This window comes from Nuphar pumila, chromosome 7, assembly GCF_984573655.1.
Source record: "Nuphar pumila chromosome 7, dmNupPumi1.hap1.1, whole genome shotgun sequence".
Classification (NCBI taxonomy): domain Eukaryota; kingdom Viridiplantae; phylum Streptophyta; class Magnoliopsida; order Nymphaeales; family Nymphaeaceae; genus Nuphar; species Nuphar pumila.
In genome coordinates, this window is record NC_143255.1 from 13,495,097 (window position 1) to 13,517,992 (window position 22,896).

Consider the following 22,896-nt stretch of genomic DNA (forward strand, 5'->3'; position numbering starts at 1 on the left):
CACCCAATTATACATATTTAAGAGTTTTCAATTGTCTTTGTTATGCCCACAACATTAGATATCAATACAAATTTGACAAAAGAGCCCAAAGATGTGTTTTCATTGGATACCCATATGTACAAACTGGGTACAAGGTTTATGATTTAGAAACCCATGATTTTTTTACAAGCCGTGATGTCCAATTTTATGAAAATGAATTTTCCTTCAAAATTCAAACTCTCAACAATGAGCCAGGTTTGGTACTTTCCCTACAAATTCAAGACAATTGTGATAACTTGGTACCAATCCATAATATTCAACCATCACCATCCCATCCCCACGATGCCCCAATTCTGACGCTAGAGCCCCCACCTGACCTGTCTCCTTCAACCACTCCTGAATTAGACGGTCCTCGAAGATCTACCAGGATCCGGTGCCAACCTTCTCATCTCAAGGAGTATCTATGTTATGCTGCCAGTCCCATCCTCCAATCCGATGCACATGAGGCAAGCCTTAAAATATGCCATCTACTCTTAGCTTCTCTTAGTTATGAGTCATTTTCTCGACCATATTGTGTTTTTCTTGCGGCCATTACCCACAACCTAGAACCCAAAACATATGCTCAAGCTGTCAAATATGCTCATTGGCAAGACGCTATGCGGGTTGAGATCAAGACATTAGAAGTTAACAACACTTGGTCATTGGTGCAACTCCCAGAAGGCAAACATTCTATTGGTTGCAAATGGGTCTACAAAGTCAAGCACAACTTTGATGGTAGTATTGAACATTACAAAGCTCGTCTCATGGCAAAAGGATACACACAAATTGAAGGTCTTGATTGTAATGAAACCTTTGCTCCTGTCATCAAAGTCATCACAGTTAGGTGCTTACTTGCTCTTGCCGCCGTCAAGAATTGACACATATATCAAGTTGACGTCAACAATGCATTTTTACACGGTGATTTGAATGAGGAGGTATATATGGATTTGCCACCAGGCTTTTCTCGACAGGGGGAGAAGTTAGTATGTTGTCTTCACAAGTCCATATATGAGCTGAAACAGTCCTCCAGAAATTGGTTTTCCAAACTCACCTCTTACTTGCAGAGTGAAGGATTCAACCAATTAAAGGCCGATTATTCTCTTTTCTCCAAAACTGATATAAATGGGTGCATTTTTATCCTCATATACGTGGATGATATTATTATTGCAGGAGGCCATCTTGACCACATCAATCAATTAAAGGCTAATCTCAATAAAGCTTTTTCCCTCAAAGATCTAGGGCCCATTCGCTATTTTTTGGGAATTGAAGTTGCCAGATCCAAACAAAGATTCTTTCTCTCACAACGCAAATATGTGTTAGACATTTTGAATGACACCGACAACCTTGGATCGATCCAAACCAACCAATCTCCCTATGGATCCACGACTCAAGTTTTCCAATGACAACGACGATCCACTTCATGATCCATCCGTATACCATTGTCTCATATATCTCATGATCAAAGGCCTGATCTCACTTACCCGGTGCACATCCTCAGCCAGTTCATGCATGACCCACGGTTACCACACCTTTAGGTTGCACACAAGTTGCTTCATTATATTAAAGGGACACCCGACCAGGGCATTTTACTATCTTCTCACAGTCAAATTCAGCTATCTGGATACTGTGACGCAGACCGGGCTGCATGACCCATGACTCAGAAATCTATTTTTGGATACTATATCTTTCTTGGAGACAACCCTATCTCATGGAAGACTAAGAAGCAAACCATCGTATCACGTTCATCTGTAGAAGCCGAATATCGTGCCATGACTCATGCCACATGCGAACTCACGTGGATCAAATACTTATTACATGATTTTGGGATCCAACATTCTCAACCTATGAAGCTCTATTGCGACAATCAAGTGACCCTACATATTGCCACTAACCCTGTCTTCCATAAACGTACCAAGCACATAGAACTTGATTGACATCTCGTTCATGATAAGATACAAAACGACAACATTTAGACTAACTATGTTCATACCAGTCTCCAATGTGCTGACATCTTCACTAAGGTCATTGCCAATGATACTTTTGCACGACTAAAGGGCAAGTTGGGTATTTTCAACCCTTACGCTCCAACTTGAGGGGGAGCATTAGCACTCAAAAATCTCGCACCTCATCTCACTATTCACGGTGGTTCTGTTTGTTAACCATTTGGTTTATATGTACACTTAGTTTTTCTTTTTGATATTATCCTTTCCTATTATAAAGGATACAATTTCCTCTCTTCTCTTTTATTTTAACGTGTAACATCATACAATGCAATGTAAGGGAAATACAAATACCTTTTTCATCGTCCATTCTATCCCCTTTGCTTTCTCACAAATATGATGCACCAAATTCCTGTTAACTGATTCCAAGATAGCCTGCTTTGATTCGGGGATAATTTTGACCATAGTTACCAGAAGCGGGCTTCCAAAGCAAGAAGCACCATGCTTCCCCTAAAAAGGAAAAGGAAAAAGTGTGAGGGAAACTCACTTCTCATTTTGGAGAAGCGCACTTCCCAGTACTAGCTTTCTAACTCACTTTCTCTATGCTTCCATTTCGTTTCCCACTCATTTTTCTTTGCTTTACCCTCGCTTCCTCCTCATTTCCAAATTGCTTCCTCCCTTTGCCTCTCCTTTGTTCTTTTATTTATTTTTCATGTTAGTTCATTTTTTTGCTTTCCTCATGCTTCTCACTCCCCCTTAGTTTCCTTTATGTTTCTTTTTTGTGCTTCTCATATGCTGTCATAATTGCTTCCAAAACGAATCCCAGTTTCAGGCTTCATACTACTTTTTAATACTTGCTTTCTCACTTTTGCTTCGTGCCACCCTTACTACCCTTTAATACTTGCTTTCTCACTTTTGCTTCATGCATCACTTACTGTTCATATCACTTTCTATAACTATGGTTTCGGCTTTCACATGTCATCAATTCAGGAGTACCTGCATGGCGAGGTTTAGGAAACCAAAATATTGCCATTTTGGCTCCTAATAATAATAGCTTATGTGCTAGATGATCCTTTTTTTATGACAAGGGAAAATCATCACCAAGAACCGAGTCACTTAATGGGCCCCACATCCTTGCAAGGTAAAACACTGGGTTTAGGACACAACCACCCAACCTTACTTGCCCCCAACTGTGACAAAGCAAGGGCAGCCCTTTATCAAAAGATAGAAATTTTGATTAATCCATAGGTGGAGTCCACCTCACTGCAAAGATCAAATTGGAGACAGTGGGTGCGCTCTGCCTTTCAAGATAGGAAGGATCCAAATCTCTGATTACATTAAAATCATCTACTATACTTTGCTATTAAGATTTTGTCTAATTCTCTCTAACACCGCTTTACTAATTAAAAAATGCATATATACATATATATATATATGTATATATATATATATATAATGTTTGTTATGTTTGTGGGTAAAGAACCCTTATAAAAAAATATATTTATTATTATTATCATTTTTTTATACATTTGACCCTCCATATGTAATCTACATATTAAGTTCATTAGAAACTGACCTTTGAATCATAACCCTAAGGGGTCTGGTGCTGTTGAAGGGGCTTGGGCACTAGACGCACGGTGGTCAGGGTTCCATTCTCATAAGTGCCAAGTCACTTGAATTAATGAGGGCAAGGGATAAAAGTTAAGGGGTAAGCCCTTGCTCAGCCAAAACTGGATGACTCCTCCGGGGAAAGGGGTGAACCACGAGTTTGCACCGTCAAAAAAGCAACCACAAGTATGGCAGGCTTAGCCAGCGCGACTAGGTCTTTGATCTCGAGCGTGGGTTTTTCATCTTTCATGAAAAAAAGTGACCTTTGAATTATGTTTTTTTAAGTATATATCGGATTTTATGAGGGTTGGAAAATCAGCAATCTATCTAGTTGGAACTCATAGGAGAGGTTTTTTTAATAAAAAATCTAACCTCATGGATATGTTCATCATAATCAAAATAAGAGGAATCAACTTTTAAATCATAGTTTTTGGACCTAAAAATATGTTTTTGTGAGGTTTGAAAATTTGGTAGATTCAAAACTCACAAAAACATATTTTTAGGTCAAAAACTATGATTCAATGGTTGATTCCTCCTGTTTGACCATGATGAGCACATCCGTGTGGTTAGATTTGGTCAAAACAACCTTCCCTATCCCTATGAGTTCCAACTACCAGGTTTACCCACCGGGGTAGTCCCATACAAAGAGAGGACACAATGTGACAACTTCTGCACTTACAGGACTGCATCTTTTTGTCATGTGGGGACTACAGAAGACATGTGTCATGTTTGTGGTGCATTCTATATAAATATCACCTTTTTTTTTATAACCAGGAAACACATCACAAATTTCTGGTGACATTAGATTCTATATTGGTTCCTTTCTCCTAGATCTAACCTTGTGTGACTAGCCCACTCATGTCACTCTTTTAGTCTGAGAAGTAGAGGTTGGAGTAAAAGTGCTCTCACCCAATACCTTGGTTCTTTGCATGATGGGAAGTTTTCCATTTTCAAACTTAGCTGCCTGACATGGTGTAATGGTGAACCCATACCCGAGGCATTGACGATATAACAATGAACATGGCTTCTACTTACGTTTGGCAATTTACTGAAAATATAATCAAGTTCATGAATTTGGTGGTGCAAGCCGAGCCGTTCGTGGCTCGGTTCATGTTCGGCTCGTGAAGAGCTCGTTCAAACTCTTAAAATAAGCTCGGCAAGCTGAATATGAACAATAGGTACTCACCTCAGCTCGATATTAAAAAGTATATTTTTGATTTATGTTACATGTATTTTACACTTATTTTTTTCTAAACCTATTTCTTCCAGCTCTAAAACAATGCATTTTTCTCTAAACAAGTCTGCTCAAACTCGGCTCGTTTAACTCGGGCTCATTATGAGCTCGAACTCGGCTTAGCTCGTTACACAAATGAGCCAAGCTTGAACACTTTAAGCACGTCTCGTTCACCTTGTTTACCAGCCCTGCTTAGAGTTCATGAACTTTGTAATGTTTTCGGTATCTTTTTCGGAAGTTTGTAGAATTTTGGATCCGTTTGTCCCAGAGGATCAAGTCCACTGATTCAGTCAGATGGTGACATAAAGATTTGTGGCCAAGTTCTTCCATATGAGAGAACGTGATCTGGAGGGGAATCGCCCGAACGTCCTCTCTCCAAGAAAAAGGATAAGAATACTTTGTTGTTATAGCTCTGAAAGATGCCTTCTCTCACGAGTAAATGTTTGCTGTATGAGATGAATAAGAACAAATGATACGAGAAGAAGGAAAAACAATGAAAGCTGTGTAGGTACGGGAATTTCTTGATGGCGAAGCAGTGAAAATTTTCTCTCTCAATCGGCAACTTTCTAGTGTAAATAACATACTGTAGTGGGAAACGTATTTTACCCATAACGACAAATATGGCGAGATTTATGAAAATATCGCGAGAAATTGTCTGAAAGTTTAAAAGGGCAATTTCTCGCGAGATTTATGAAAAAACACAAATACCATGATTTAAACATGATATTTATGTTTTTAAACGGCTATTTATCATGAAAAAACCATGTATTTTTATTTTTAATTGGTTTTTATTAATACTTTCTTATAAATTTTTTTTTTATATTTTTAATTTACTTTTTTATTGCCAAGTTTTTGCCGAAAAAACACGAGATTTATGAAAAATTTTCAAATTCTCACGAGTTTTTGAAAAAGGAGATTATGGCGTTTTTAATGTTTGTCACTATGGTGATCACAAGTGTCGGCCATATTTTAAGAATATCTTGAAATGATTTTACATTTTATCGTATTTTTTATTCATATTTTTATGTACTTTCTTATATTTCAAAACATTTATGTGTCATACATAGCGAGACTTTTCATCGCTAAAAAATCACAATACCACGCTGAATGTGTGGGCATTGATATTGCCAAATTACAGAACGTCTAATTAATAGCAAAATGCTATTACATCTAAGCCATTTCTCTTTTCATTCCACGCTCATATATGTGTGTCATACAATTCTTCATAGTTATCGGGAAGCTAAATGGATACGGAGAATGATGCGTGAAGCGGAGAAGCGAGTGTTAAAAAGTGGTATAAATCGGGAAGCGGATATTCTTTTTGGAGGCAGTTGTAGAAGCGTGTGAGAAGCAAAAAAGAAAACATGAAGAAAATGAGTGGAAAGCAAGAGAAAAGCGAGTGGGAGGGAAAATAAAAAGTATAAATATTAATATGAAAAACACAAAAAACAGGGACAAGCCTGAGGGAAATGAGGAAGAAGCGATAGGAATAGAGTGAACGAGAGGGAAGCGAGTAAAAAACACACGTCCTATAAATTGGAAACGAGATGCCCCCACGTCCTATAAAAAACACACGGCCTATAATTTTTATTTTTATAAGCAACATAAGATGGAGTTGTATGAGCATATATAGTAGCCCTTTAACATTATTGGGGAGGCAACGACATGAATCATCATTAATTGAAAATCTTTGAAGTGTTTTTGTTTTTTGCCACACTTTTTGTGTGCCTTGTTTCTATATGAAACGAATATTACTATTTCACATGTCAAACTAAGCCATAATAGTCCAAATGATCATCCATTATTGGAATTGAATCCTACTATTATGCAATCATCTAACCCAAGTTTGCTATATATACTTTAACTCTTTGAGCATTGGTGTATGAGAAACCTCCTGTCACCGATGGCACATTGACAGACCTCTCGTTGGTAAAATCTTTGAGGCCTAATGAGGAGTACACTCAGATTCAACTTTGCAGCAAGAGATGCTTCTCCTAGATTTGGAACTGTGATCGTTCTATGTCAATTGACAAACCATTGTTGCGCCTAACCATGAAAGTGAAGTCCTCGTAGGCACGTTCTTTATATATTTTAGAAGCATTTATTGGGTAAAATGACTTATTTACAAAATTATCATATTTTATGTCCAATAAAAAAATTTAACTGAATTTTGTCAAATATGGCAATAGGAAGGATGGACTACAAATGCCATAAAATGTTTGAATACATTTGCTTTTAGAATAATCATATATAAGCATGACAATATATGCTATAAAGTGATATTTAAACACATTTTTTTGTTTCAACTAATGCCTCGCCCCATTGGGACTGCAACTAAAGTTAAGCTAACCAATTTAGTTACATGGTGGCACCTCCAAAGCTTATCACGATTACTTTACTCACCTCGAGCTTTTGACCTCGCTCTACCGAATCAAATCCACTGCCAAGCAGAGAGAGAGAGAGAGAGAGAGAGAGAGAGAGAGAGAGAGAGACTTTATCTCACTATAGTCGTGGGCCATGGCAGTCTTTTCCTTTCATAAAAAAAAGGTGAATCTGAAATACCATGTTCAATCACAAGTAAGGGTGGGTAACCGGCCCGGCAGCCTGATGGGCCAAGCCAACCCGCTGGTTACTGGGATGGCTGGATGTGTTTGAGTTATTTATTATTATTTTTTTAAATTAACTATTATGTAAAATCTTGAATAACTGTTATTATTTACTTAATTGAATGAGAAGTTGCTATTTGTTAATTATTACTGTTTATCTAATTAGTTGCACTAATTAAAAATTAATTGCATGAAAACTTGCTGTTCTCTCATTAACCCATAATTTCAATCAAACATTTATGCATTTTAAGATTGAGCAAGGCCCGGCCGAACCTGTACCACTTCTCATTGACCCGAAAGATTATGAGTTTCTCTTCAAACTCGAACTCGTTAAGAAACCTGACCCGTTAGTAGCCCGATCCCGATGCTCACTCTGACAACTCTTTCATTTTTTACAGAGTTTTTTATGATGAACATTTAAATTTTTTTTTTTTTTTGAGAGAGGAACATTTAGTAACTATGGAAAGTGTAAATTAAAGGCATAAAGAGTCACGAGTTCATCACCACTCATTGCATTTAATATTGGTTATTAAATGGTGCAATGATAGCGAAGAAGACAAAAAAAAGGAAGCCCACCCAATGCTTGCTATGACGCAATACGCATTTGCAGAAGCAGTGGGCAAGAGTCTCCCTGTCTTTGGTGCTCTCATCCATTCTTGTTACATTCCATTCCTTACCAACAAAACCAATTCCACACCCACCCACAAATATCATTTAAACTTTGGGAGCCCAGTCATGAGCGACCTGCACAAGAGAAAAAAGAAGTCTGCCCATCTGGATCAACCTTCTCTTTCATTCTTAATCCCACACACAAACACGTGAATGTCAGAGACACGCATGCATGTTACCTGTGCACTGCTCTCTCTCTCTCTCTCTCTCTCACACACACACACACGTCTCTCTCTCTCTGCCTCCCTCGTTTAATTCACCGCCTACCCTTCAGACCACAAGATTGTCTCCTTCTTCTGGCTTGTACTAATACTATATAAACTCCATCTTCGTATATCCTACTCTGTAGTCTAGAGCTATATGGGAGCTATATGTATCATGTAACCCCTCGATAGCTGTATTCATCCCATCACCGTTGCTCCCCATTTCTCTCTCTCTGAACCTCACCAACTTCACTTTTGTCTCTCCAGGATTAGATCAAATTACCTTTGTTGGTGCCCCCTTTATCTTTTACTGGCTAGTTGTTTTTTTTTTTTTTAACTTTTAACCTCTGTGACACTTCCATCTAAAGACAAAAGATGCCCAACGTTCACTTGCAAGCTTTTCTACAACGCTCCAAATTTCCCATCTTGTCCCCACAGTAAAGCACCCGCCTTCTTCACCCGCCTTCCTCCCGTCGACATTTCCTTCTCCATAGTCCGATTCAATGATTGTCTTCTTCACATGCACCAGTAGAAGAGAAAAAGCTGGGAGTTTTATGGACCATTGAGGAGTGGAGGTGGGAGTTTGAGGGGTCTTTCTCTTCAGGTTTTTTGGCGGTCCATTAATGGAGCATAGGACTAAAAGGGAGTATTTTTGTTATGGGGTTCATTTATTGTTGGTTGTGTGTCTGGGGCTGGGTGGTGTGGTCCTGTGTCAGAATGAGACGCCCATGGTGTATATTGTAACACTAAAACAGGCACCGACTCTTCACTACCTGTCTGGTTTGAGGAAGAGTGTTGATGATGTTAGTTATGTGAAGGCAGGCAGACTAACCAGGCTACAGAACCAATGGTTAGTTTTTCTTTCCTCTTTTGTATCAGAAGATTCAAGCAATGGTTAGTTTTTCTTTCCTCATCTTCGGGGCTCTTTTTGCTCAAATCAGATGATTTGTATGGTACCATCTAGATTTCTTTTTATTCATCGAAGACCTCCACCACCATGATCATTTTGATTGTTGTTTTGATGGGTTTTGTGTTTGTGGTTTTGAAAGGACATGCATGTGGCTTCTTTTTAGACTCTCTCTCGGTTGCTTCTGTGTTCTTATTTAATTGATTCAGTAAGGTGTTCACATTTTCTACTTCTATTTATTTGATTTAAGATAAATGTTATGCGACTTGTTAACTTTGAAGTTTTTTACATGGTTTTATCTTTTACTCCCTGAGAAATATTTAATTAAAACATTGATTTGTGTAGACTTCAGTTTTTTTTGGTCCATAGTTTATTTGATTTTGGTTTATTACTCTTTTCTACAGATTACTAACTAAATGTTGTGACAACTTTAATGCTTGTTGTAACATAAATTGAGATTTAAAAGTCCTACTTGACTCATTTTTGTATTCTATTTTTTTACCAGTAATTGTTCAAGGGCAGGTCCACATTACGGTTCTTATCTAATCCGGTACCAAGATTCGCTCTTGAAGAGGACTTTCAAGGGAGAGAGTTATCAGAAGCTCTACAGTTACCATTACTTGATCAATGGATTTTCTGTTCTTGTATCCCCACAGCAGGTAGTCTCTGATCATGGAGTTTTTACATATTTTCTGATCGTTGTCTTAAGTGTTCCCTTTTGTTGTCTCATGTTGCTGTTACACATGGTGATTGTTTCGATTTCACTCTATTCCTATATTCTGACCTGTGACTCATTGCTTATTTCTGTTCTGTTTAGGAGTTGATTTATCTGTACGATATGTATTATTAGCTCCTTTTAGGGTCAATTTTATAATGTTCCGGATAATCTGGGTCTAGTAACTTTGTGAGAGTTCAGGTTGCTAATATTCTCTTTAAGTTTCTTCTGATTTTTTTAATGTGAATTGTAGTTTACCCGGTTAAGTTTTGTGATCTGTTCAAGCCTATGATTTTGGTATGGTGGAACTTTACGTCCAAGGGTCTAAGTACTTTTCATTTGATGGCAGCAATTTGCATTTTGGTTTTGGTTCTTAGTTATGGTTCTTTGATAGCTTGATGCCGTTTTTTTTCTCCTGATTACTGGTACTCTGTGTATAGGCTAATGCATTATGGTATTGTTTTCAGGAAACTGCCGTTTTCAGTAGGGTTTGTATTTGGGCTACTCATAATAGTTTGTTGTGTTGGTTATCATAGTGATCCTTGCATTTTCCTCTCTAATGACATTATATATATATATATATATATATATATATATATATATATATATATATATATATATATATATATATATATATATATATAAAATGTTGATTTAGCAAATCGTTTGGCTCTTTTTTCCTTTTTGTATGGATGTATAGATTTCTGCCTTTGGATGACTTGTCTTTGAACTCGGGAATCCAGAGTCCTGTCAAGTTTATCATGGACTTCATAAACATTATCCACAAATAACTTGAAAGACCAGTGGCCACCGAGTATAGATTGGTTGCTGATAACCACATCTAACAGTAATTATCTATCTCACGAGATTTTAATTTGGAACTCTTTAATGTATTTTGTAGGCAGAGAAGCTTGCAAAAAGTAAAGAAGTTGCAAATGTTGTGCCAGATTTCTCTGTCAGAACTGCAACCACACACACTCCTGATTTTTTGGGTCTACCTGATGGGGCTTGGGTCGTGGAAGGTGGTCCAGATGTTGCAGGAGAAGGAATAGTGATTGGATTTATTGATACAGGGATTGATCCCACACATGTGAGTTTTGCTGATGACATTTCCAGTCATTTATATCCAGTCCCGCCACACTTTTCGGGTGTTTGTGAAGTTACCAGGGATTTTCCATCTGGTTCTTGTAACCGCAAACTTATTGGAGCTCGTCACTTTGCTGCATCTGCTATTACTAGGGGGATCTTCAATGCTACTCAAGATTATGCTTCTCCTTTTGATGGAGATGGCCATGGAACGTGAGTTTTGTCTTTCATTATTTCGGAAAAAGAAAAATTGAGATACTAAAATCCATTGTTTTTTACTGGAATCTAGACATTAACCTGAAACTTAAATCCTTTTTGGAAATTGTATGAATATTTATGAAGATTTTGATTTGATCTCCGATGCGGATTTGATGTTTTCTTTGTTAATCTTGGTAACAATGACTCTTTATGGCTGTTATTTGTAATATGCAGTCTATTATGTTAATCTATGATAAAAAGTTGTAGTTTTTTGCATTGTTTGAAAAATAGAATGAGGACTTAGTATTATGTAGTATTGAGTACCTTTTTTAATTTACTTTTACTTGTAATTGATATATGGTTTTTGTCTGTTACATATTTCCCTTTATAGAGGAAGTTAATTATTTCTCTTTGATGTACAGACACACAGCCTCCATTGCAGCTGGGAACCATGGGATTTCTGTGACTGTAGCAGGCCATCATTTTGGCAATGCGAGTGGCATGGCACCCCGTGCACAGTAATTGATTGTTTTCTTTTTGGCTATAATTATCTAATCACTTTCTGCAAGAGTTATGACAAGCATCCGATCTTCTATTGCAGCATTGCTGTCTACAAGGCTCTTTACAAGAGATTTGGTGGCTTTGCTGCAGATGTGGTTGCGGCCATAGATCAGGTCTGTGGGTGAATTTACTGGTTCTGGCTGTTTTGTTTTTCACCATGCCAATAGCTTCACTGTCCCTTGTTTGATTCTTTTTATCAAACAAAAGTTGATGTTGACTTGAATTCAATGTGCTTGAAATTGGGTTGAAGAATGTGATATACGATTACAGAAAGAAGTCAATCAGTAAACATGGAGCGATGGGAATATTGATTAGTTTCAGATGTCATTACTGTTGTTATAGGGTATGTTTGTAATTTGTTAATCATTTTACATGCTCATATGTGTTGCTGTTAGATCAGTCTGTTGGTTAAGGATTCCTGTGCTGCCATGTTTAGTCTTTACTAGTTGGACTTTGATATGTGCTGCCAAAACTTGATCTTCACAGAATCTTGTCAGTGCAGGCAGTTCTGATGTTACATCAACTCCAATATATAATCGAGCACAGCTATGTTTAATTTTTATGAATTGAGTTATCAAGGTTGGCGTAAAATGGTCAGATTCACCTTGAAGTTAGTGCAAATGTATACTGGATATAAATGGAACCAGTTATATGCACTGGGTTCCTATCAACATTGACCATATGATTCTCCGTGATCCAACGGCTAAAATAGATGTTATCGAGGAAGATAGTAATGATAAAGATTTCCTATTCTTGCAAAGTACTCAACTGAAGAAATGTGATTCTAAAGACTTGATTATAGTTCTAATATTTTGATCTGGGGGAATGTTTTCTTAAGTCACTCTTGGCATTAACAAAGAGAGGATGGAAACAATTGTCTTCTTTATCATGAGTAATGTCATCATTTGCGTTCAGAAAGGGCTTTTTTTTCATATCTAGGGACTTGATGGTAAATAAATGATGACCACGATGGTCCTTCGCAAACTATAGGGATTGGAATCCTTTTCATAGATGAAATTGGAAGTTATCCGTCTTCTCTAATATTCAAGAATCAGGCTCATCTAAGCTGACATGGAACCAATCCTGATAGCTATTTTATAGGCAATTCTTCTACTTGAAGTTTTATGGAAGTAACATGAAATAGCTTCACCTGTTCTTGGTTTCAATTTCATAGAATGAAGAGACATGCATCGAGCTATTCATATCAATGCTAGCACTTCTATTCTGGGAACCTTTTTGGAGAGATGAGTTGGTAGATAGATGTCTAGTTTAGAACAGATCAAGTAGAATGAATAATATCAAACAGACGGTCAGGAGAACACTAGCAAGGTGGAGACATTGCAAAAATAGATGTACCAATGTCTGAAATATAATTCTAAAGTTGGTAGGTAACATAGATAGTCATTCTAAACCAGATTCAAAGGTTATGGTTCACAGCTTGTTAGCACCTGTCACATGTCTCCTCCAATATAAGAGGAGTGTAAGAAAGGACTAGAGCAAGTAACAAATCAGACTACATGACAAATCAACATGCAACTGGTAAGCAAAAGAACAAATATGGAAAATCTTATGGAACTCATCTTGCTAATAGTATAGATAATTTTGGCACGCTATCTCATGTACATGGTCACAGCTAGATAAGACTCAGTCTTCAAGCATAGGGTTTCCTTTTGGAGTCAAAACTTAAGATCCTTAGAAGGAACACAAAAAGTATGAGAAGAAAAAATGACAAGAAAAAGATTTGGGAAACATGCATTGACTATAACTGAAAGTTCTTAGCATGCCATTTCATGTCTTATCACCCAATATATGTGGCTCAAAACCACACATCCTGCCACATGGTTGGCAAGTTTTTGCCCTTGAAGCAATTGATATGTGCAATCATGTTATGCCTTTCATTTCTAGGTGTAGCCTGAGTCGTACCGAATTATGCCCTATTTTTTCTAATGGAAGTTCACATCATAAATGCACTTTTTCTTTCATTGACACATAACATTCCTTATCAAAGGCTGTTTTATAAGTTTAAGTGACTTATGAGACATTGGCAGAAATTCTTGTACACACCATAAACCAAAATCAATAGTGTAAGATTTCATTCTAAAAATAACTTTTTTCTAGTTATATTGACACATTGTGGACTTATTTAGGAGTTAGGAAATGCACTGGGCAGCCTGCAATAGTGAACCATCTGGGTCTAATAAATGAGTCAAAGGATCCGGGCTTGAAGCATTCAAACTTGGCTTTTTCTTGTGGCAAGCCGAGCTGAGGTTGAGCTCATAATGAGCCCAAGCTGGCTTGTTTACAGAAAAGTATGTTGCTTCAGAGATCCAAGTGATAGGATCGAAAAAGATAAATTGTTTCTAGATGGAAGCAATAAGATTTCATCTCTAAACCTATTGCTTGCAAGCCAAATGCTTCAATCGTTTGTGCTATGCTATGTTATATGATGTAAAATATATCTAAAATATATTTATTACTACTTAATGAGCTTATATGAGCTGAGCTGAGCCAAGCACCTACTGTTCATGTTCAGCCTGCGGAGTCTATTTTACAAGTTTGCACGAGCTCTTTACAAATTAATGTGAACCAAGCTGCGAGCCGCTTGGCTTGTTTTCCAACCCTCTACTGCCAGCCCAGCATGATATACATTTCAGAACAATCAAGATGAGAACATAGAAGAAGCTTGGGATACTATTCCATTTGCTCAAGCAGTAAGGAGTTCCCTATTAGTAACCCACTCGATTCTTCGAAAATACATTGTATTACCTTCATTGATAATTGTGGTGAGCGGAAAGCTAGAATAGGTGCTCTCAATTCGTGTGTGCCCTCATCCGGTCTCCTTCATGGAACAGCCTTATCACTTATCAGTTCTAATTTCTAAAAATTAGGCTGCTAAAGTATGTGATGGTGAGTTTTAGCAGTCTTTTGGCATGTGCTGTGACCAATGAAAATTGGTGGGTGGGTTGCTAGGCCATATCAGTTGTAGGGCTCATCACTTCATATGTTGCATCACTTTATATTTGCTGGGGTTAATTGCTGATGTTAGCACATGATACAAAAAATTGCAAGTGTGATGGTATCATTTTAGTGTATTCGTTCATGCTTGCCAACAATGGCTGGAACAGGGTTTGCCTGAAGTCAATCTAGACCCTCATACTGGGATTACCAAGCCAAGTTTGAGCAGCCTAGGCTTGGGCAGCCGGCCTTGGCTCTGCTCATGCACAGCCTGTGCTTTTAGATATGTATCTGTGCACTGTGAGATAGATGCATTTTGCACTTTTTTCTATCATTTCACATGTTTAGAAATGTCATATTATGTTAATTTACCATCCAGAGTGATAATATATTTATGTTTGTAGGCAGCTCAAGATGGAGTGGATATTATAAGCTTATCAATCACTCCAAACAGACGCCCTCCTGGAATTGCAACTTTTTTCAATCCAATAGACATGGCACTTCTCTCAGCTGTAAAGGCTGGCATCTTTGTCGTCCAGGCGGCTGGAAATACTGGACCTTCATTCAAGAGTATTTCTTCCTTCAGTCCGTGGATCTTTACAGTGGGTGCTGCAGCTCATGACAGAACTTATTCTAATTCAATTGTACTTGGCAATAATGTGACTATTCCGGGAGTTGGACTTTCACGTAAGTTGGGCATGTAATTAACATCTAGTGTCATGAGGCTTGGATTTCTTTCTTGTTTCTGCTCCAATATTTTGACCAAACACAATGATGAATTGGATCTGCATTGAGATGCATGATTAAACATTTCTTGGCATGAAACTTTGATCCTTCACAATAAGGATGCATTTTCTTCTGGCTTCAGCTGATTTCTAAGAATCAGTGGGTACATTTTGCTGACATTATGCATCAAAACACTAACTTCTGTATCTCATCTGCAGCTGGAACAGGCAAAGATGTAATGTGCACTCTGGTCTCTGCAATTCATGCATTGAATGAGACTGTAGATTCAACAGATTTGTACTTGGGTGAATGCCAAGATCCCAGTCAACTGAAGCAGGAGTTGGTTGAAGGAAACATCTTGATATGCAGTTACTCTGTTCGCTTTTTGCTAGGATTCTCCTCCATCAGACAGGCTCTTGATACAGCTGAGAATCTCAGTGCAGCAGGGGTGGTCTTCTTAGTAGATCCTTTTGTTACTGGGTTTCAGTTAAACCCAATGCCGATGAAAATGTCAGGCTTGATAATTCCTTCTCCAGATAATTCGAAGGTCTCTCTCTCTCATGCAAAACACAAGCATTATCAGGATATGCTCTTGAAAATGTTGAATTTTAACTTCATGTGAGCCCAAAAAGATTTGGACGGTCTTGCATGATGCAGCTTTATCAAGACCAGAAGTTGTTGGAATGACTTATTTGTGACCTGTACTGTGTGGCTTTTCAATATCATGAATTGTTCTGCGAGCATTGCACTTTTGCAAAAGATGAAAGGCCTACATTCTGCGCTCTTCCTCATCCCATGCATCTACCTGTTATTCTTAGGGTATTGTGATGTAAAAAGTTTTGTGCCTGAAATTATAATCATTTCTGTTGGACATGTCTCCTGGTTCAGCTCTTTTAACTTTATACTGCATAACTGCTATAGCTTGACTCTAACTGCTTGATGCAACTTGTTTAAAATAATTAGTTTTGTTGGATATGTTGTTTTTTGCACGTCACCAGTGATCAAGAACTTTGAACCACGAAGTAGAGTGTCAGAAAGATTTATTAATTGTCATTTTGCATATATTAAACTATTATTGGGCTTGACATATTAGCTGGAATTTCATGTTTCTGCTATCTCAAACAACTGTTCATGTGCAGATTCTTCTCCAATATTACAATGATTCGTTGGTGAGAAATACATCGTCAAACACAATTGTCCAGTTTGGAGGCATTGCTAGAATTTCAGGAGGACTGAAACCTTCATACAACAATTCCGCACCAAAAGTATTGTTTTACTCTGCAAGAGGGCCAGATCCAGAAAATGCATTTCTTGATGATGCAGATTTTATGAAACCCAACTTAATAGCTCCTGGTAACCTCATCTGGGGTGCATGGAGTTCTGGAGGAATTGACTCGGTAGAATTTGGAGGTATCATCCATGTTTTCTTAGCCATGAGAATTTGTAATTCAGGTGGTTTATCTAACTTCATTCAAACATTTTGTTACATCAGGTGAAAATTTTGCAATGATATCAGGCACAAGCATGTCTGCACCCCACATTGCAGGGCTTGCTGCTCTGATCAAGCAGAAGTTCCCTAGTTTTAGTCCTTCAGCCATAGCATCTGCACTCTCTACTACCGCATCCCTGAATGACAAGCAAGGAGGTCCAATAATGGCACAACGGACTTACACCAATCCAGATTTAAGCCAGGCTCCTGCTACTCCTTTTGATATGGGTAGTGGTTTTGTCAATGTGACTGCTGCTTTGGACCCTGGTCTGATCTTTGATGCCAGTAAGTTTCTCTTCGTATTTGCCAATGTGAAACTGTTTATGGCTTTTCTCCTAGCATGTCTGTTGTTGTAGGTGTTCCATGTATGAAACCATGTGTATGAAGCTCAATCAGCCAGGCTTGAGCCAAATCTTGCATTATCTATTAAACAAGCTAGGACTGAGCTTGCATGGTTTCTTCTCAGCCAGTATTGGACTCTGTATGTGTGTGTGTGTGCCTTGTGCAATTGTTTATGCAAGGATATTGTTGGTGTAGTGATATGCCCTTGGATTTTCAGTTAAGGTCACAGGTTCCATTCCCATTCTTTCTGTCAACTTTGGGAGGACATTTTTCCTTTCAAATAAATGAATTTTACCTGGCTTGTCTTGGCTTAAGCTTACCTGAGCCAACCTCTAAGGTGGCTGTCAGAGCAAACTCAACCTCAAGCAAAGATGTGCTTGGTACATTGTGTATAGAGCCAAAGCTTTGATGGTTAAGTTATGGGCATTCCTTGATTTGTGCACGTTCTTAGCTTTCAAAAATACAGAAACTTATTATCCAGCCGTTGTTTGAAGTGATAAACTAGGTTTTCTCATAAGAATCCACTAAAAGGGATTTTTTTTTTAGATAAAGATCAATTAAATTGTTTGATTCTTTGCTACTCAACATTTCAAGAAATCATGAACTCACCTGGGTCCCGTTTGATCTTTCCATCAATGAAGAAATCCTTACTATTCATTGAACTATGATTCAACTGCAACACTCATCAAGTGATAAAGCAGGTGTATTTAGTTTATCTGATAGTTCCGTGATATTGACTGCCTTAAACCTACTGAAAAGAGTGTCATTGTGTCCCGTTATCCACCACTTTGTTTAATGCAACTTGAGTATCTGCAAATGCATAAAAAAAATAGTTTTCTTTTGAAAGAAACGTAAAAAAAATTAGTTTTCATTATATGTCTTTTATTTTAAAGAATAGTTAGAAAATTAATTATGCCTATTTCTTGGCAAATTGTGTTTTTTAAGCCTACTTGTTGATGCTCGCTGAAGGACGACAATATTAAGAAGCTTTGCTCTACTACTGCTGCTTGTCTTTCCAGGCTATGATGATTTCTTCTCTTTCCTTTGTGGTATCAACGGATCCGGCCCAGTTGTGCTGAATTACACAGGACAAACTTGTGGGCTGAACACCATGGCTGCAACAGACGTCAACTTACCTTCTATTACAGTAGCGAGACTGAACCAGTCCGTAGCTGTTCATAGAATGGTGACGAACATTGCTGGTGATGATACTTATAAAGTCAGTTGGAGTGCTCCTTTTGGAGTATCAGTTGCCATAATTCCGAGTCAGTTTTGCATAGCAAGCGGACAGACGCAGAATCTGACAGTGTTTATGAATGCCACCATGAACAGCACAGCTGCAAGCTTCGGAAGGATTGGGATGTATGGAAGCCATGGACATGTCTTAAACATCCCCATTTCTGTGATTTCTAAAACTGTGTTTGACAACACTGTTGCATAAAAGATCATGTATCAATAGTTTTTTTCCCTCATTTTCTTGATATATTGTTTTGTTGTTTTGTCTGGTCTGACTTTTCTTTGTTGGAAGTTTTGTTGTAAAGAATGAAGCATATGTTTTATAACTGTAGATACTGATTTATTTGTTAATAATACTAATTGGTTGGCATATGTCGAAAAAAAAAACCAATTGGTTTGCTATCTTCTGATAATAGTTGGATCATCATTGTCATTTCATTGTTGTCTTTGGACTTGGTGTTTCTTGTTCTTGTCGTCAATAGAGAAGAATAATAACTGATGAACTCAGTCTGCACTAAGCTGCTTCCTCTCACGCCAGTGTGGAAAGAGATGATTACCTCAAGAATTTATGTTTATCACGTTTCTGCAGGCCGCGTTGGCCACACAAGATTTGGAAATAGGACTGATGGAAACCGTGGCAAATCATGCATCATGGTCACAAAATGTGAGCTTGAGATCTGGGTTAGCTCTGTTTGTGAGCCAAGATGGAAGACGAGGTGGTACTTAATGGATTTAATTAATACTACCTATCATCACAGGTGTTTGGGAACCCTATTTTGGACATGAGAATGGTCTCGAGAGTGGAGAAAGGGGGGTGAGATGGGCTATGTTCAACTACATTGTCACAAAGATATAGTTGACAACTCCGGCCCCATCTCCCATTTTCTTATCCACTCCCATCACCCTTCTCAACTACTCTCCAACACTGGTTCCCCAAAAAGAGCCTAAATTGTTCGATCCTTACCTTCTAAGGTGTCGTCGTCTCGTTATCATCTCTCTCTTTCTCTCTCTGTGTATGTTTCTGTTTATTTAGTTTCATTTTTTAATTTGCAGGTAACACTTTTGAGAATATTTATGAGTGCATGGTGCATCATGCATGCACCATTCCTCTTGGAAACCGAATTCTTAACAGTGAAGAGTTAAGGCGGTGGTGAAAATTGCCAAATGTTTTTTAACACCACAATAATCGTTCTGCAATTTCTAATGGACGCGATAATGACCACTCTTGGTTTTTTAGCTCTTCTGACCTCTACAATTGCTAAATGTCCAACACCACAATAATTACATCAGTAACTGACTCTCCCTCTTGGCTCTTTCGTATTCCTATAAATACCTGCATATGCTGAGCCATTCTTTTCATTCAGCCCAGGTTACTCTGACAAACTTGTGTTGCTGAGATAACGATGGCTAAGGGGTTCATGTGTTTGTTGTTGCTGGTCATATCTTTGTCAACATTTGCAGCAGAGGTTCGCCAACTCAGGGGAGCGTTTGGTGGAAACAGGCAGGCTTTAGCAGAATGGGGTGGTGATAAACCATTGATCACCATGCATCCGGCTCCTTCTGCTACACCACTTAACCTCCCTGTGATTCATTCACTGCCCTTGCCCCCATCTACCTTCGCCCCATAACTTTTTCATTTCCTCCTCACCTCTGTGAGGTTTTAGTTGATATCTGAAAATGTGCTTGTCGAAGTGAAAATGTTTGCCTGGATTCGTGCACCATTTATCTTTCTTGAGCCAACTATAGGATATCAATGAAAGAAATATATGATGAATTTGGTTAGTTCTCTGTCTCTTTTTATCAATATTTGTGGTGGTACTTTGCTTCTCACTGTGTATGATGTGTGTGCCAAAAGCAAATATGTGAAGTTCCTAAAGTATTGGTAAAGCTGCTTTTGTTTTTCTTTGTTTTTTTCTGGCTAGGTCAAGGGAAACCAACCCCCTAATGTACAACCTTACGTTGGCTTGCCTTTGGTTGGTAAAACCTTTGATGTCCCTCCTGCCCACCGGTGTGTACATGCAGCTTCGACCTTGCTGCAGGACACCCCCTGTGAGTTTTGAACTCGTAACATCCCGTCAACTTGGTAACGTTAACAAGTTGTGCCTATTAGAAGCATGCACATGAGCTGAGTTTTAGCCGAACTTAAGCTGTTTGAACACGGCTCGCTTTAAAATGCCTGTGTTCAAGCTGGGCTTCAACTTGGCTCTAGCTTGAAGCCCAGCTTCAATAGCATTATTCAGACATGGCTTGGTTCCGAGCTTGAGCTGAGCTAAACTGAGCTTGACCATTGTTCCAAAAAGACTATCAGTAAAAGGTCCTGCAAAAGTGAGATTCAATTCACAATCTCTCCAGATGGTGCACAAATGCCCCCACGGATACGCAAACTGTGTGGTGTTTATTATTACCTAAAAATTTTACATATACTAAACCGGCTAGATTTTTGTACAGAGAAAAAAGTTCTAGGGTGCGAAATTTGAACTCAGCACCTCTTGAGGAAGAGACTAACGCCCTACCCATTAAAAACTACTTTTATTATATATATATAACTTTATGTGTTATCGAGCTTAAATCATGCTTAGCGGCTTGTTTATCAACACCGAGCCTAGACTTATGTTCAAGCTCGACTCATTTTTTTGAACGAGTTCGAGCTGAGCTTAAACAGGTCGAGCCCGAGTTAGCTCGGCTCATTGTGCATCCCTACCTATAAGATGAGTGAAACCCTTGTGGACTTTTTGTTTGGTCTTATGAGGAGGAATCAAGTAAGATTGAGTCACATTGAGCCTCACGTTGGGCCTGTAAACCCCACGAAATGAAATTGGCCTCATAACGCACTCTTGTTAAATTCATGGGCATGATTCTGCTGGGGCAACTCAGAGATGTTTTGGCTTGTAGATTCTTAACCTTCTCCTCTAGCTAGGCACAATGTTACATTCAATTTGAATCGGCCGATTCAAATTCAACAAATAAAAAATCGGCTGATTTTTTTTTTGTCGAATCAGTAGAATTGGCCTGAATCAGAACCCACTGGATTCATTTTCATGCTTAAAATGTATGTTCATAAAAAGTAAAACTAAATAAAAAATTGATCTCCTCAAGGATAGGATATGAAAAATGATCTGATTCGATTTGTAATGATTTTAGTAAAGGATATGTGTACAATGCAGATTATGCTCAGGGCTGTAAAATTAATTCTTCAGTCATCTACACTCTGAAAAATAGCTGCGGACTTGAAAAAATAAGCGTGCAGGGATGTGCACGAGGTCGAAAAAAATTCTGTGATTTGGTGACCTGCATCTGCTGGTGAGAGGCACAAGGATAATAGGGTAAAAAGTCAGTTGATCAATGAGGATTTTAATTACATAGAATATACGCTGTGTAGTCGTGAGAAACAAAATTTTCTATCCCAAATTATTCGGCAGCATAATCCTGACATTATATGTATTCAGGACAGAGTTACCGGAAGCTTCTTAGGTAGGTGGGAAGCTCCCTTCTCGCTTCGAAAGCACGATACTCCTCGAAACTTCATGGAAAGCTCGATTCCCCCACGCTTCTTCTATGATTCTCATACACAGTCTATGCATTCTATATGCTTTTCTCACATTTTCTTTCATCTTTTTCATGTATTTTCTCTCATGCTTTCACTCACTTTCCATTTCCATGTACTTTCTTTAAATTGGTAACCATCATTGTTAGATTTTAACAAAAATTTAACTTTTTTATAGAAAATCATGAAATATAAGAATAATCAATTTTATTTTAGTTTTTATTTGCTTTTTGTTTGATTCCATATTGCTTCATTTTTTATTCATATTTCGCTTTTAAATTGAAACTTTGCTTCTCGCTTAGTATAAATTTTAAAATGCCTCGCTCCTCGCTTCCGCTTCCTAGTTTGACAACCTTGAATCAAGAAACTAAAAATTGGGATGCTTGAAAGGTCATTCATGAATGGAATATGGTGGGATTGTCACTACGTCGATTGAGCAACAATAGGGCGAGCTGGGGGGGTATTCTGGTGGCTTGGAGGGAAGGTCTCGTAGGGGTTGTCCATACCAGAAACTTTTCTTTATCAATTAGCTTCCTGAATATGAATAAGATATCGTCTGGACTTACTACAGTTTATAGCCCCTGCACGAATGATCAAAACAAGTTTTTTAGGAGGAAATTAGACTAATAGGAGGTGAAGTGGTGACTCATACATCGCAGTGCTGGTGTGTGGGAGGTGACTTCAACTCAATTCTTCGTGTGAAAGACTCAAATATGCCATAGCAGTATACTCAGAACATGCGTGAGATCGATTTCTTATCTTCTCGATCGCCCATGCTACAACAACTTTATGACATGAGAGCTTGATCAGACCCCATTGGCATTTCAGATCATGCACCCATTTGGCTTACTTGGTGCAA

General features: G+C 38.2%; 1 protein-coding gene across 1 annotated transcript; it reads left to right on the plus strand.

The window, feature by feature from the left end:
• Nucleotides 1-8,702: 8,702 nt before the first annotated feature.
• LOC149831198 (subtilisin-like protease SBT2.1) lies at nt 8,703-18,829 on the plus strand. The gene is made up of 10 exons (XM_090012001.1): nt 8,703-9,128; nt 9,691-9,844; nt 10,802-11,199; nt 11,607-11,702; nt 11,786-11,858; nt 15,105-15,387; nt 15,645-15,973; nt 16,566-16,836; nt 16,919-17,200; nt 18,277-18,829. Exons 1-10 carry the CDS (start codon nt 8,902-8,904, stop codon nt 18,696-18,698), a joined length of 2,535 nt encoding a protein of 844 aa, XP_089868127.1. The 5' UTR covers nt 8,703-8,901; the 3' UTR covers nt 18,699-18,829.
• The last annotated feature ends 4,067 nt before the right edge of the window (nt 18,830-22,896 follow it).

Excerpts from the sequence above, each read along its gene's own strand:
- LOC149831198 (XM_090012001.1), top strand. The coding sequence starts at position 8,902 with ATGGAGCATAGGACTAAAAGGGAGTATTTTTGTTATGGGGTTCATTTA. Across the intron at positions 9,845-10,801 it reads TTCTTGTATCCCCACAGCAG|GCAGAGAAGCTTGCAAAAAG; the intron begins GTAGTCTCTGAT and ends TGTATTTTGTAG. Across the intron at positions 11,859-15,104 it reads TGGTTGCGGCCATAGATCAG|GCAGCTCAAGATGGAGTGGA; the intron begins GTCTGTGGGTGA and ends TTATGTTTGTAG.